Genomic DNA, 16,157 nt, shown 5'->3' with positions numbered 1-16,157 from the left:
CAAGCTTGAATACATGAATTCCTGTGATGTAAACATGAATCTCCCTTTTCTGGTTAAGGCATGACAGCTATTCCCTGTGCGTGTCTGGGTATCTTCATGGGTGGCCTGCTGGTGAAGAAGCTGAACCTCTCAGCGCTCGGAGCCATCCGCATGGCCATGCTGGTCAACCTGATCTCCACTGCCTGCTATGTTTCCTTCCTGTTTCTGGGCTGCGACAATGGGCCAGTCGCCGGAGTCACTGTCTCCTATGGCAACGAGTAAGAAAGACACTATCCGCCTGTTCTTAATGACGACAGTGGACTAAAAATTTAAAGGCAATTATTTTGGAAATAATCTAGCCTCTAATCTGTCCCCTGGTAGAACTTGGTTCATTAATAGTAATCTTTTCAAAGAAGAACATATTATTCTGGATGGTAACAAAGGTTTACTTTAGAATAGGACTTGATTGTTTTTCATTTATTTTTCTATTCTATATATTTCTATTTTTCTACAGAGAGCCAACAAATCATCTAAAAAAAATCTAATAATACCATACAAAAGTATTTACAGCATCTTTGCTTTTTTCCTAATTTACGCCTCATTACATCCAAAAACATAAATGCTTTCCCCCAAGTTTCATACAACAGACCAACAAAACGTTTTGCATAATATGAATATTAATTTTCCTTTTTATTTGAATCTGTAAATTTGGCCTGCTGTTTTAATGTTTAATAGAACCATCTTTTGTTGCAAATACAGCAGCAGGTCTTCTGGAGGTTCTTATTGACCTGCTTTGCCTGCTCTTTACAAAGTTACTAAAGCTCATTCAAAGCAGATAAAAATGCATCTTTGTCTTCTTCATCTTTAAAAGATTTTGTCTTGGATTTTTAGATTCATATTCTTTCCTGGACATTGCCGCCTGGGCAGTTCTAACATAAATAATATGCTTGGATCTAAAACGTGTAGCTCTGAGTTAGAGCAGATTTTCTGATGTAAGGTGAACCTTTGCTCCAGCTTCAAGTCTTTCGCGCACTCATATAAATGTTTCCACCAAATTTTTAAGATTTATGTACATTTATTTAGCGTTTCAGTTCATTTTAACACAAACCTATTGAATAAACTTTACATGCTGGATATTCATTTGTATGATAAAGCTTATTTATAAAGCTTATTTATTTAAAATACACAGAATACAAAATACAAATTATCAGATTGAGAATCAGATTTAGAATGAATAAAGCGTACTTACTCAAAATTAATACTATTGAGTGTCTTTATCTAAAATACAAAATGTTTTGTGCAAATTTAATAAAGGTAACCAGATTATTATTCAATTCAGACAATTAATCGTATGAATTTGAAATAAATACACTAATTAGCACAGAACTTTCTGAAGGATTGGTGTGAACATGTCCCCACCAAAAAAATTTAAATGCATAGACTCTGGCTCCCAACAATATGTCGGACAAATTTCTAAATTTGATTTTGGTCCTTTTGAAGGAAAATAATCACTGATGCAGCTAAAAGGGAAACTTCCATCAGTCAAACCCCATTTATTTGGATGGATGGATGGATGAATGAAACTGAAATTGTTTACACACTAGGGAGGCATGATATATTGCTGTTGGCATTGGAATCAGCTATTATTCATCCTTTTATTCATTCATTATTGTCTAACTACCCATAGATATAAATATCAATATATTTTGGTTCTTTTGTGTTCTCAACAATAGGAAAGCATTCAATAAAGATATGTTTGAGCTCAATTTTGCAAAATACAAACCCTATTAAAAGCGTTTTTGTCAAGTAACTGTAGGTCTATTAGCCACCACCCTTAGAGTGTCCCCATCAACTTTCATCACAAAGTTACACCCTTGCTAATTAGTATTCATTTTGATTTGATTATTCTAAACACACAAACCTGAAAGTTATGTATTTTAAATAAATAAGTTATATTAAATTATTGGATATTGATCATGTAATGTTTATTTAATAGGTTTGTTTTGAATTTATCTTAAAAGAAGGTATAGTAAATGGTAAAGGTACATTTTTTTGTGTGAAAAAATTCAATAAATTGAAAACGTTGGGTGTTATTTATTGAATGTTGCCTTTAACAGGTATTCTTCCAGGATAACCCTGCATTTATCCCCATCCATCTTTCCATACACCGATGCCAGTTTCCTTTTCCCTGCTGTAGCTTTTTTACATTTGTAACAAAGTAGAGCTTTGATCGGTACATTTTCCACATGTATGCTCTCTCCTATCCATCATCTTCTTTCCACTTTCCCATAAAGGCCAGATTTACGAGTATATGAGAATGTCTGTAGCTTTGAGTTGCTACAGCTCCTTCAAAGCAGTCAAAATGACATGGCTGCTACTTCTTAATGTTTTACATGCTGCAGCCTGTTAGTTTAGACTGATTGCTATGTGTTATAAGGTTTGAAGATATGGAAGTCTGCCCTCCTTTTTCCATATTAAAAATATTGAAAAAATATTATATTCAAGACATAGGATATGGTTATACCTCTCCTGCTTTAAACCCTCTATAACTTTATCCCTGACCTGTCTGATTTGCTTTTTAGTCCATATGAAGTTTGTTCATTGGTTTTCATTAACACACCTTTGGGAGCCCCTATGTTGCTAAAGCAAATTTCTCTCTCTCTCTCTTGACAAATTTAGGATGTTCGAGTTTGACAAAGAACAAACTTAGTTATGTCATTCTCTAATGAAATCTCCAGATAACAGAAGCACTGAATATGCACAATGAATAATACATATTTTGTTCATGTACATTATTTAGTGTAATCACAGTGATTAGATTTATTTTGAGCTGTATGAGTCATTTTTTTCTAATAACGGTCAACAGTGAAAGCAGGTAACAGCATCAAGTCCCAAAGCTTCCATAGTCAGCTTTATTAGATGTGACCTGAACAATAAAAATGCAGTTCACCTCTGTTTGTTACGGTGCAGCGGGCTTTCCATTTATACAAACAAATCTGCATCATCTCATTTCATCTATAAACAGGATTTCCATTCAGCCTGGCTTTGCACTGCAGAGGGCTTCATGAGCTGAATGCAAAAGCTTTATTGAGTCAGACAGCAATCCAATGAAGGAAAATAACTTTGATGAAACAAACCATGGCAAGATGTTTCAGGCAGATGACTCTGATTCTGTCATTGTCGGTCTTCTATATGCCATTTGTTTCATATTTGTCTTTAATAAATCTTTCTGTGACCCTTAATCCTCAGCCCTGCCATTGATTTTTTTTATGCATTACCTGTACATACTAATAAGTATTGAAATCTGCTATGCTAGTAAGCTATAGCTTATTTAATATATTCTAAACTAGTTTTTTTAATTAGCAAATTCATCTGTCTCCAAACTATTTCCACCTTATCATAATAACAGTAAAAGCTTTATAACATGTTCATTAGCATATTCTCACCATGAAAGTTTCTGAACATCCAACAAAATACATATAATGCTTTTAAAAATAATTTCCTTCTCATCAGTTTAGCCAAGTTTATCCCCATGGTTCTTATACAGTAGATTTAACTGAAGGCCCTTTTAAAATTACCCACTCATGTACTATATGTCTACACTGACAACACCAAAAAAAGCATATAGTCATGTTAAAATTCAACTATATACAGCAAGTGTTTGTCCTGATAGTTTTTACTTTTTGATTATGAAAACTACTTAAGCGCTGGGCATGAACAGCAGACATAAATGTTATATACTGTCACCATCTGCTGGCAATACTTAATTATACATGCATTCAATTGGAAGCTAAACAGCCTTAGCTCCTACTTCAGTCAACACCAGCGTTTATAATTCTATTTTGATGGCTACTTCTGTCTTTTCCCTTTTGCTTTGGCTTTAAATACTTTTTTTTGGCACTTACTCATATTTGAACTTGCCCCTGTGTCTCTTTTACCCCCCAGAAGCAACCACATAGTATTAAAGGATCCTCTAAAGGCTCTGCTCTCAAACCGAAGCCTTTGTAGCCCAGAGTCGGCTAATAGAATAGAAATGTTGAAAGTCATAGTATATGGACTAGACCCCTTTATATTGCAGTACCTGTACAGCTACTTTGACTGGACTATAGAGGAATTTAGACCAATAAATTCATTGTTGATGTTGCTAATTGAGCATAGGAAAAAATGTAAACATAAAACAAGGACTAGTAAATAACTCTACTATAAATTCTATTACTTTGAACGTGGTGATGGTGCAAGAACTACTTTCTAAAATGTTCCAGTTCATTGTTTCCCCCAATAAATAAAATGGGATTTTCACCCCTAACCTCTGGCTTGGCAATAATTGAAACGTTTGCTTAAACCTATTTCCTAATGTGTTTTTTTTCCCCCTTAATCTGATATTTTTGTCGTTTTTTTTTTAGATCTGTAACAGGGAATGCCAGTAAATGTAGCCACTGCTGTAATGCATAATGTTTATTATACCAGCATTTTATTATTGATTTAGCCTTTTTGACTGTAACAATTTAAACTTAAAATATATCAGTATCTAAAACATGATATATTGTATAACAATATAGGAAATGTTGTCACTATAATGATATTACTCTGAGCTTCTAGAAATAAAATGATAACCTTACTGGGAAAATGTCTCAATCTGGAAAATCCGAATAAGATTTCAATATAGTGATAGTAAAATACAGTAAGATTCAGGAGATCAAGAATATTGATGTGTCAATGCAATGTGAGAAATGCAGAGTTCTGGCATAGAAAATCATTTAAAGGGGTCCAAGGTCTAACTAGCTGTGTCAATCAACCTGGGCTTTATGGCCCAGTTTTTGACCCAGAATGAAGGATGCTTGGTCTAATAACAACATCAACTACATCAAAACTGAATTTGTGATCCACTTTTTTTTTTCAATACATCTACAGACACTTTTCTGTACGGCAGCTTCAGAACAGAAAGTAACTTTCAAGTACCTTCAATTGAAATGTTTTGTGGTGTTTGTAGATTGATAGGTATTTTTCAAAATCCGCAAGTTCATATGTTAACGTAACTGACACATTTTTGTCTTTTTTATTTGACAACCTAAACTCAACATGTGTTTCAGTCCACCCTATTAAAGAGAGGATCAAAACAAATGAGTTATCTTCTCATCAAAGTGCTCAGGATATTCCTTTAGTTTCTACAGTCCTACATGGCTGCTAAACTCTTAAGTTATGTCCCTGTGTTTTTGCTTAGGACACTAAACGTGGGGGAGAAACCAGAGGCTCAGTGCATCAGCCACTGCAGCTGCTTCACCTCCTCCATAAGCCCCGTGTGTGGCTCCAATGAGGTCACCTACCTGTCTGCCTGCTTCGCCGGCTGCTCCAGGACAGGGGTGTCTCACACCGCATCCAACATATCACAGGTATTAATCAGTGTCACACAAGTTCACCATCGTTCCATTTGCTTTGGTAGTAATAGTGGGAGTTTGGTTGAACTTCAAGTCAGGCGTTTCACTGCTGATGTAATTTGATTCTGAATATTGTGCATGTATGATGGACAAGGATGCAAAATTCCCTGTGTTCTACTGTGTCTGTATTAAACATGCCATGACATCATCATCTTGTTTTATTTATATGTTCTCTTATAAGTATCAACTGACTGAGTGTATTTTTTGATTTCTATTCTCTAGTATAGATGAGGATCTACAGCAATGCGTGTTTCTAATTCCCCTTTTTTTTTTTTTGCTTTCATGGTAACAGAACCTGACTGGGTGCACCTGCATATCTTCTGAAAACGGACCCGGCACTGCAACTCCTGGGAAATGCCCGATAGCAGGTTGCCGGGAGGTTTTCCTCATCTTCCTGTGTGTTATCTGTGTCTGCAGCCTGGTGGGAGCCATGGCCCAGACTCCATCTGTTATTGTCCTGATCAGGTAAAAATTGCTACATTTGATTAAAAAGCGTTGGATGAATCCTACGGCTACTTTAAGACATAAACATACCTTTTTTTTTTCCTTTTGTTTGCTCCTCTTTAAGGACTGTGAGCCCTGAATTGAAGTCATACGCTCTGGGAGTGTTATTCCTTTTGTTACGACTCCTCGGTAAGAATTGATTAGAGGGGAATTGATCCAACAATCTTACCCTCGCTTCCTTCCTTTTCTTTTCAAAGTTAAGAGAGTGCTTAAAGTAAAGGTGGTCAGTTTTAAGGCAGACTATATATTTTTTTTATTGAGCTCAAAGCTTTACGAAGTACTACTTCCACTTCTTTGAACAAATATGTAGATCCATATCTTATTGAAGACTATATTCGAATGTCACCAGATTTTAACAAGGTGTTGTCTGCTTTTTCTGTTTTCCCAGGATTCATCCCACCTCCACTGATCTTTGGCACTGGGATTGACTCCACCTGCCTCTTTTGGAGCTCCAACTGCGGCGACAAGGGAGCCTGCCTTCTGTATGACAACAAGCTGTACAGGCACCTCTATGTGAGCCTCGCTATCATGCTCAAGGTTGTGGCTTTCCTGCTTTACATGACTACCTGGTACTGCCTGCGGAGGAACTACAAGAAATACATCAAAGGAAACGAGGGCAACCTGACGCCCACTGAGTTTTACCCATCCCTCAGTGAAGGACCAAAACTGGCGGACAGGACAAAGTTTATATACAACCTAGAGAACCATGAGTTTTGTGAAAATATGGAATCTGTTTTATAAAAATATGGTATTTTTTTCTTTGTTTGTTGGAAGGATAAGGCTATTTAAGTCTGAAATGCACTCCACGAGCTTTTCAAAAGGTTCTATTCTAGTTATTCAACGCAGGGGGTTTTCAGTAAGTTCCTGCAGTTCCTGGTTGTAGAAGAGGACCCTGCAGCTCCAGCTGGATCAGTCCGATTGTTTACTAGTGCATGGATGAGATGCTACTACTGCTATAGTTGCCATACTGTTTTAGGTCTGCCATGACGCCAATGATCTGTGTGGTAAAATGACTGTATGTTCTGTCTGTTACTCTAAAGAATATTCGATTTTACAGATAAGAAAATGTTTTTTCTTCAGATGTTTAAAAGTTGCCAAGTGTTTACAAACTAATAGCTGATGAGTCACTGTTCTACACTTCACTTTAGTGCAGGGCGGTTTATTATGAGCAGAGACCAGACTGGATAAAAGTTTGATCTCCTTTTTTTCTGCTGCATCATAGAAACTGTTTTTTAAACTCGGAAAAGACTGTAAGGTCTTTCCACAAAGGTGCAATGTTTGTAACTTTAGCCATTTTTTTAGGATTTTTGTGGGGGGGCAGTATAGCCGTTTTTTTGTTTCATACCAATTTGCACAGTGTATTCAGCCTAATTTGTCTTAAAAGGGATTCAGTGTATAGTATAGGAATTTATTTCTAAGAAAAGAATTCTTTGTTATATATCGAGAGTCTTATGATTGGTTCATATGGCCTTTGATATATTATTACTATTAGACTATATTTGAGCTAAGAGCGGTATAAATTATCTATAAATAACTGTTTTGGATGTGTGTGTCTTATGTCACAAATGATTTAGGACTATTTATGATGATGATAAAGGTATGTTTTTTTTTTTTTTTTGGTTTACTGATATGAACAGGACATTTTGAATTTCCTGTGTCTTATCACTCGGCCTCTTGTGTTCAAGGCTGAAAAAAAAACTGTTCTAAAGGCTCCCTAAATGAACCAGGAGTCTTTTTCCTGTATTTAAACCTAAAAACAGAACTTCAGGTTACTCCGCAATCCTCCCTGCAGTTACACTTACAGCTTTGTCTCTTTTCTTACATTTTTGTATGGCAACATATCATTTATTTTACTCTGGAAATAAATTATTTTTCAGAAAATTCACTCAAATTTGAATGTCTGTGTTTTGTTATTATTATTATTTTTTTGTCATTTATCAAGAACATCTAGGTTTGATTTTACTGCTGCATGAAAAATTGTTAGACAATGAAAAAGTTAAAACAATATATCCAGAAGTCTTGTTGACCTTTATGGTAATGAAACAAACTGTACATTTACCATATATATATATATATATAGAGAGAGAGAGAGAGAGAGAGAGAGAGAGTGACACTATGTATCAGTGTCACACATTGGCTCCAGAATGGCGACTTTTAATTGTTAAACTACTCACAGGTTAGACATTTTTCTAACTGTTCTTTGACTCGAGTCTGTTGTTTTGTCTGCTTTGATCCATTAGAATGATGGTTTTCCATTTACTAATTCATATCTTTCTGTTGAGCCACAAAAAAGGCTTAAATTAGAGATCCCCAGACTTTAGTTGAGTTTTAGCAGACCTCTTTAAGTCTAGCTCTACATTATGGGTGTCAAACCTTTTTCATATCAGGTCTTATAAAAGTACAGCTGAAGTTGTATAAATTAACCTTTTGTTTTCATTATTTTTAATTTACAAAAAACACAATTTTCTGGTAGGACAACTAGGACAATGCTAGCCATTATGCACACTAAAATAACATAATTCCTTTACTTTATGAGGGCCAAATAAATGGCCGCTGTTGGCTGGATGCGGCCCATAGGCCTTAAGATTGACACATGTGCTCTCCAGTTATATTTCTATCTTTAAGTTATCTATTAATTCGAGCAATGTCTGCAACAACCTATTTTAATGATGCATTATAAGCAGCATGTACAAGACTGTTTGGCTTCATCCTAAAATCAAGGTCACATTAATGCCTGTTTTTCACAGAATGACTGACCCTAATAATTACAATTCATAATGCTTTTATTTTAAACAATTCACTTTTAATTAATGATTGATTCGTTAGATGTAGATTTTCTTTTTTTGGTGTACTAGTGCATATTAAAAAAAAAAAAGATTGATCCGGTTAATGCACTTTAATTGCAGATTTTGTCAACAGACACAGAATTTCAAGCAATAAATATAGGTTGGATTTGTTCAGCAATGACTCAAATCCTGGACATATTTCCAGAGGTCATTTAGCAGGTAAACAGCGGTGGAGGGAGCCATTCGCCACCAGCTAATTGGTCACAAAGGTGAACAGACTCGAATGACATTTTGGTGTTTGTTAGCATGCTGATTCTCTATGCAGTGTCGCACACTTTACGTGCACTGAATCTTAAGATCAGCTGGAAAACATTGAGTGTAAAATTTTCAAAGAATGGCAGCCCTGACATACAGAAATATTAAACAGCGGGATCTAACCAAATCCTTTTTCGCTATCCACACAGATGTTTATGAAATTATAATAATTCTTAAAACTTGCAATGCAATCAGGTAATATTAGAGTCTTTTGTATGTGAACCAGCCCAAAAGAGTCGACTCATTAAAACATCATCCAGCAATTGCTTTGATTTCAGGCCTTTTGTGCATCTAAGTACAACATGCTTTAGAATACAAAAAGGCTGTGTGTTTCTCTTTGTGTTTCTGCATTTTTTTTGTCCTCCGGAGCTTGTAAATTTCAATTATTCGACCAATGACACTTTCAATGAAGACAAAAGAAGCATCTCCAGCCTCTCCTGACAATACTCTGAGACACAAACACACATACACAGAATGCAGCTTTGAGGTGTCCTTGTTGAAAGTCAAAAACCCACAATATAAATCCGCCAGTTGACACAGAGACAGCTGCAGGCAGGACTTTTCTCTTTTAATCGAAAGCTGTCAGTTAGCCTAACGAGTGCTTTATTGAGATAAATTGTAACACAAGCAGAGCAGAGAAAACAAAGCAGTAAATCGACACTTGGGCACGTCGACTGTTGTTTACCATGTGCTGTCTGTTGGTCGCTGTGTTTCAGTGAAAATAGCTGCTGACCCATGAGAATTGAATTTCCTGCACATAAATTAGACACTTGTATAGGATGCAGATTACGGCAAAATTCCCAAAGCCATATTTCATAATGCGAATATGATCCATGAAACAATGATTTCTAGTTTTCTTACCTGGACAATTTTTGTTACCCATGTTGTCATTTTGTATTCTCTCAATGGTGCAGCTGCACTTTCAGTTTATGCCTAGTTGTAGTCAAGACCACACCCCACTAGGTACTCCGTGGTCTTGACAACACTAAGTAAATCAGAACTTCCCTCCTGTGTTTGTGAAATTAAGCTCATTAGATAATGTATGTAATGAGCTGTTGAAGCTGGGAACACTTGACCAAAGATGTCATAATTTTTCCTGAATAAGCATGAAAGACCGTCTCCTGTGTAGTATTGAGTTTGATATTACATAAGGAGATGTCACTTTTACTACTGTTTGTAATAATGTTTTTGGTATTTCCTTGTTGTGTCTTGATCCAGACCAGAGTAAACCAGTATTCAGACTAGACAGACAGTGGAATAACTTTAAAAGCGTTTATTTAAAACTGGTGGATCTAAGTAGCAGTGGCTGGATGTCTGACACAGGAAACTCTGGAGAGAGTTAACTTATCACAGGTTGGTGACCACGTAAATCTAACCGAGGAAATTATGAACATGAGTCACTAACCTGGTTTACAAGTTCAGTCCATACCCAGAGAACGAGGTAGTATCCACCCAGTAGGCTGCCAACAAGGTGGGACGGGTGCCACCCAGAGTGTCCCAGGAGAACAAGCTGCAGCCCCATAGAACAAGCAGGAGTCCGAAGCCAGGTCAGGCAAACAGATCAGAACACAAACAGGCAGACTCAAAGTTCCAAGTGTCCAAAGACAGTTCAGGCAAAACATTGAGACTTGAAAAGGCAGGCTCAGTGGTTGAGAGGCAGAACAGGTCAGGATCAGGTAATCCGGAACACCAAGGAACTCTAAAAACATTTTCAGCACTTGGCTAGAGAGAACAAGAATAATATGGAATAGACTGGATGCAAACAGCTTAAATAGAGGCAGGAACAGGCGGATTAGATGAGAGGTACTGAGAAACTAGGCAGAATTGGACAGGTGGATGAAATGAGCAGTGCCAAGATCATGACATGTTGATTATTTGTGTTCATTCTATTTTTCCATTCATGCTTTGTGCTTAGTTCATTTTGTGTTCAACTCTCTAGTTTTATCATACGTATGATACATATGATACCTGCGTATGTATTTCTTTGAAGAGTTAATATTTCTTCTGGTGTGAAGTCTCTTTGTGTCTGAGTTTAGCTACCCGTTAGTCTCCCTCCCTCATGCTGCCCTGCATTCATTCTGCCCCAGTTGCTCCAGGTCACTGGTTCATTTTTATTCTCCAACCAACAAACCAGCTCAATAGGTTCTCTTTGTTCACAGCTGGATTCTTCCATTGACTGTCCCTCACTCTCTCTGTTACCCTCTTGGTTACTCATCACTCTGCCTTGTACTTCCTCAATCCGTGACTGTTCCTCCTGCGATTCTTTTTGTAGGTGTCCTTATATTTTATCATAAAATTTGTGTGTGTGTATTTCAACGCTTATTACAGATACTTGATAACATTGACACTGAGTTCTGATTTGTATTTTTAGAAGAGTTGTTAACGAAACAGAAAAGCTAGTAGAAAAAAACATGTCATCAAATCAGGGAACAAAGCAAATGTTAATTCTTACAATATGAACTAAATTGGTTTCAGGTGCATCTTAAACAGAAACAATAAGATACATAATTTTTTTAGGGTTCCATTTATCTATGTTTTTTGAGGCGTTGGTATTATGCTTTTATTTTTTACTAAATTACTTATTTTAATATATTTTTGCAATTTATGTAAGGTTTTCCATCTCATGAAACATTGATCCGTGGCTTTGGGAAACTTATGCAACCTTTTTTGTTTTTTGTCTTGTTCTATCAGTGTCATTTATGGACAAAAAAGTCGAGCAAAGCACAATTGATTGCATTCTCAGGGTCGACAAAAGAAAAGTAATCGGTGGTAGCAGCAGTCCCACAAAGCTGAGCAGTTTAATCTATCCTTGCTTTTAGAAAACAGAATCTTTCATGAATATAGAAATACATCAGGACATCTGCTTAATGTCCCCCTTTGGAGGTTTTCTAAATGCGTCCCACTGGGAGGAGACCCATTTCAATGGATGAATTATGTTTTCCTATTCTTTGGGAATGCTAAGGATCTGAGATGGTGTGTTTTGATGGGGACATATTTATGTGTGGGCCTATAGTAGGGTTGAAACAATTAATCATATTAATCGTGATTAATCGATTATCGAAATAATCGTCAACCATTTTAATAATCAGTTAATCAGTAACTGGAGCAAAGAGACTCTAAAATGTACCTTTAGCAGACAGAGTAGCCCACTTAGAGCAGCAATTATACCAAAGTTGTTTAAAAAAAGTAAACATTTTGCATTTAAAATGAAAAATGTTTTTGTCTGTCAATATGCTCCATCCAGAACTCCTCAAGTGGAAAGGTTTTAGTTTAACCTGGTTTGATTTAGCAAAAGTCTTCTTTAAGTAACCTTTTGCAATCCGATTATTAATTGATTTATTGAAAAAATAATCAACAGATTAATGGATTTGCAAAATAATTGGTAGTTGCTTCCCAAGCCTATAGGTCTAGTCAAAGTCCGGATGTTAATCCGATGGAGCAAGACTTGAAAATGCATGCAAATAGATGACTTAGACAACTTTTATTGTTATTTTATATTCAAAGTGTATACAAAACAAATTTCGTTTAGTACAGCTTTCCAGACAGTCAATGAAAATTTCTATTCCATAAAGTGCAGCAGTGAACAAATGTAAAGCTTTTTTCATTTTTGCATGTAAGAAGTTATTTTCCGTCAACTTCATTACCCAGTACATTATAATACGTTAGGCTAGTGATTTTTACCAAATTAAGAGTGAAAAAAATGTTAGCAACACCTTTGAAATGTAGCCGAACTAATTGAGCTTCATAAACAAATTCACTAACAAATTATTTAACGCTATGTTTATAGGATATAGGGACCCCTATTTCATCATTCTGCTTTATTCTATCTCTATTCTCTGTCTGTTAGTTCATTCTCTAATTCATAGTAGCTTCACCTCATCTGTTCCTGCTTGGCTGTGACCCCATCATGGAGAGAAATATCAGCTGTGCTGCTGCCATCAACAACTTTCACTGCAAAAAATGAAAAATCTAGATAAGACATTTTTTCTTAAAATGACTGCATTTGTTCTTGAATTTAGGAGATAAAAGAGACATTTTGCCAATAGAACAAGACAATTTAGATTTAAATAAGAAAACACAACTGCATTGTCTTATTTAAAGTGCATATTATCTAATTATCTTATTTTAGGAGTAAAAATACTCATTCCATTGGCAAATTATCTCACTTATCTACTCAAATCAAGGGTAAATACACTTAATTTAAGACATTTGTACTTATTTCTATCGTGTTTCCAGTGTTGTTATAGATCAGGCACCCACAAACTCGGTCCTCGAGGTTCTGCTGTCCTGCAGGTTTTAGAGGTTTCCTTACTCCAGCACAGCTGATTTTAATTGAAAGATGATTAACAGGCCTTTGCTCTACTGCAATCATTATAATCAGCTGTGCTAAAGAAGGGAAACCTCCAAAACCTGCAGGACAGCGGCCCTCGAGGACCGAGTTTTGGGATGCCTGTTATAGATGTTCAAGATCGGCCTGTTTTTCAGTGTAGTCCTGTTTCTCTGACTGTGACTGGCTGGATGTGCTTTCTTCATCCTCTGACATTGGAGTTGGCTCAGAGTTTGTCTGCCTGGACCGGGCCGCCTTTTACAGCTGCTTTTTGTATCTCTGCTTCTGTCTCCTTGAACCCCAGTCGGCCTCAGCAGATGACCGCTCACACTGAGCATGGTTCTGCTGGAGATTTCTTCCTGTTAAAAGGGAGTTTTTCCTCTCCACAGTCGCTACAAGCATGCTTAGTGTGAGGGATTGCATTGGAGTCATTTAGTCGATGCAATCAACTGGTTTTCTTTAGATTAAAAAAAACTTTGAATCAATTTTACTTTGTGATCTGGTGAAATGTAAATTGCCTTGAAATGACATGTGTTAAATTAAAATTGAATTAGTTTTTCCAGCATCATTCTAATGTTTGACATCAACTTGAAATGCATCAGTCAAAATTTTGGAAAACTAATATGATTTCGACCTTCAACGTGGATTTGGAGGGTTTTTTTATTTTTATGTAGTAGTATTTTTGAAAGCCCCCCCTGCGCCTTTAAGGCTGCATGTGGCAGCGCAACTCCAGTGGAGAGCTGTGTAGGTGCACGCTTTCAAAGTTTCACTGGGGGAATAGACAGCAGCGGCGCATCGCCCTGTGGAAAGCGCACAACATCCGAGGAAGGTTGGAGGGAAGGAAGGGGGGAGTGTCCGATTGGAACAAAGAGAGTGAGAAAAAAAAAAAGATGACAGAGCGGGTCCTGGGTTTCCAGACTGGGATTACCGGGAGGATGTAACACGGAGAGGAAGGAAGAAAAAGGAGGAAGAGTGACTCCCTCCCGGGCCGGTGGATGCAGCCATGCCGCTTGAATTCCGCTCTCTGTTGTTCGGCTTCCTAACGCTGCTGGTTGTGCTCTTGATAATTGGGGATATTGCTGAAGTGGAAAAAGAAAGCACGTAAGTGACCGAGCGTAATTCACCCAATCAGTGTGTCTCCCTCCCTCTGTGCCTATTGTTTGCAGTCCTGCAGGTTGGATCTAATTTATCTGGCGTGCATGGATCAATGAAAGGAGAGCAGAGTGGTGGTACAAATATAAATCAAGAACAACAAAGCGAGTTGGTTTGAACTGATTGAAGTTTGGGGTTGAATGTTGAGCTTCTCTTTTTCAGATTTGTGGTGCAGCTGCTCCAACAGCAGCGCGCCTGCCTGTCTGCCCGGGTCTCCAAGGATTAGGCTGTTTGTATTGCAGCAGCATGCAGGATATAGGATGCATTTCCACTATAAGAGTGTGCAGAGAGGCTGTGAAATTGAGAATGTGTGGCTGTGTCTATGAGAGAAATGGGGGGCAGATTTAAGAGGGAGATTGCAAACAGGAAAAAAAATAAATGAATACATTTTATTTCCTTCTCTCTCATTGTCAGACTTTAAAATCCTGCAGCAGAATCCCTCCAGGTCATCTGTTTTTCCCCACTTGGACTTGAACTCCAAGAGCATCTATTCTTCATTTCATCATAAAAAACTGCAGAAAATATTAGTTCAATGTTTGTGTAAAGCTCATGTGTTTCTCACTTTCTTTCTCTTTAAGGAAGAGCACATCTTATTTTGAGTGCAATTACAGTCTGTGGCTTATTTTGTAATGAGGTCACATTGGTCTGTGATTTGCTTTGGGAGAAGAACCAGGACCAATTCATAAATAGCAGCTTAACGGCTTCATGTTTAAAGGCCACACGGATTGAAATGATGCAGGAGTTCAGCCTTCCTTCGTCTAGATTAAGTCTATTAGATGTGATCAAGGTCATTTTTTTTATATATCTAAGTTTCTGATGCTGAAAAACCTGAATGCTCATGAAGCATATTTGCTCTAAATGCATGATAGAGGATGGTTTCACACCTCTGGAGAGAGCCAGCCCACTTCTCTGTGAAAAGAATACCTCTCCTCAGCCCTTATAATGCTCCATTAAGGCCACATTTCCCCTTATTACATCAGCAAATGGGCTCACAGTGGGTTTCTCACAGTAAAAGAAAACCCAGAAGAGTTCTTTTAACCTTCGCTCTCACTCTAGAAGAGGCTGAATCCAGTCAGGGTCTCAGATGTTACAGCTGTGAATATGAGATGCTTGAAGTGAATTGAACTGAATCTCTCTTCCCCAGAAATATTGGCCTCTCAAAGAAGACCAGCGCACACCAGCTCGCCCCCCCTCACAGGTCAGAAATCCGATCTTTACTCATGCAAGTAGTTGTTTATATAAATGGATTACAAAATGCTTAAAAGATGTATTAATTGCAATAAATTATTTTAAAAACACAAAGTTATATATTTCACACTTATTTCACTTATTTCTCTTTGCAAATTTTTGACCCGCAACTAATAAAAAAAAATCAGTTTCTATTAAAATTTGAATAACGTTAAAGCAATAGATTGTTATTGGTACAGAAAAATATTCTTTCCGGTCATTTCCAAATAATCCAGCCATAAGTCAGTAATACTAATGGAAAATGTGTGGTAGAAAACACATGCACACTCAGCAAAAGTGATCTTGTGTTATATACACAACACAGCCTTTGCGAAATCATGGCTTTCCCATATGAGGAAAATAGGCACTTTTCTTAATAATAAAATAAAGAACATTTAAAGTCACTTCAGCTATACTAAAAATTGCATCCAA

The 16,157-nt window shown here is 36.9% G+C and overlaps 2 protein-coding genes across 2 annotated transcripts in view; both read left to right on the top strand.

Moving 5' to 3' along the window:
- The window catches only part of LOC107087254 (solute carrier organic anion transporter family member 3A1-like), a 49,676-nt gene extending 41,879 nt beyond the window's left edge, over positions 1-7,797 (top strand). Inside the window, exons 6-10 of the mRNA XM_015378726.1 lie at positions 59-257; positions 5,201-5,369; positions 5,707-5,879; positions 5,983-6,047; positions 6,307-7,797. Of these exons, the coding sequence (XP_015234212.1) occupies positions 59-257; positions 5,201-5,369; positions 5,707-5,879; positions 5,983-6,047; positions 6,307-6,659 (959 nt within the window). The 3' untranslated portion in view covers positions 6,660-7,797. The remainder of the gene's footprint in view (positions 1-58; positions 258-5,200; positions 5,370-5,706; positions 5,880-5,982; positions 6,048-6,306) is intronic.
- Positions 7,798-14,155: 6,358 nt separating this feature from the next.
- The window catches only part of st8sia2 (ST8 alpha-N-acetyl-neuraminide alpha-2,8-sialyltransferase 2), a 19,958-nt gene continuing 17,956 nt past the window's right edge, over positions 14,156-16,157 (top strand). The window contains exons 1-2 of the mRNA XM_015378723.1: positions 14,156-14,447; positions 15,643-15,696. Of these exons, the coding sequence (XP_015234209.1) occupies positions 14,350-14,447; positions 15,643-15,696 (152 nt within the window). The 5' untranslated portion in view covers positions 14,156-14,349. The remainder of the gene's footprint in view (positions 14,448-15,642; positions 15,697-16,157) is intronic.

This window comes from Cyprinodon variegatus, unplaced genomic scaffold (assembly GCF_000732505.1).
Source record: "Cyprinodon variegatus isolate N-32 unplaced genomic scaffold, C_variegatus-1.0 Scaffold177, whole genome shotgun sequence".
Classification (NCBI taxonomy): domain Eukaryota; kingdom Metazoa; phylum Chordata; class Actinopteri; order Cyprinodontiformes; family Cyprinodontidae; genus Cyprinodon; species Cyprinodon variegatus.
This window is presented reverse-complemented; position numbering and strand designations above follow the sequence as displayed.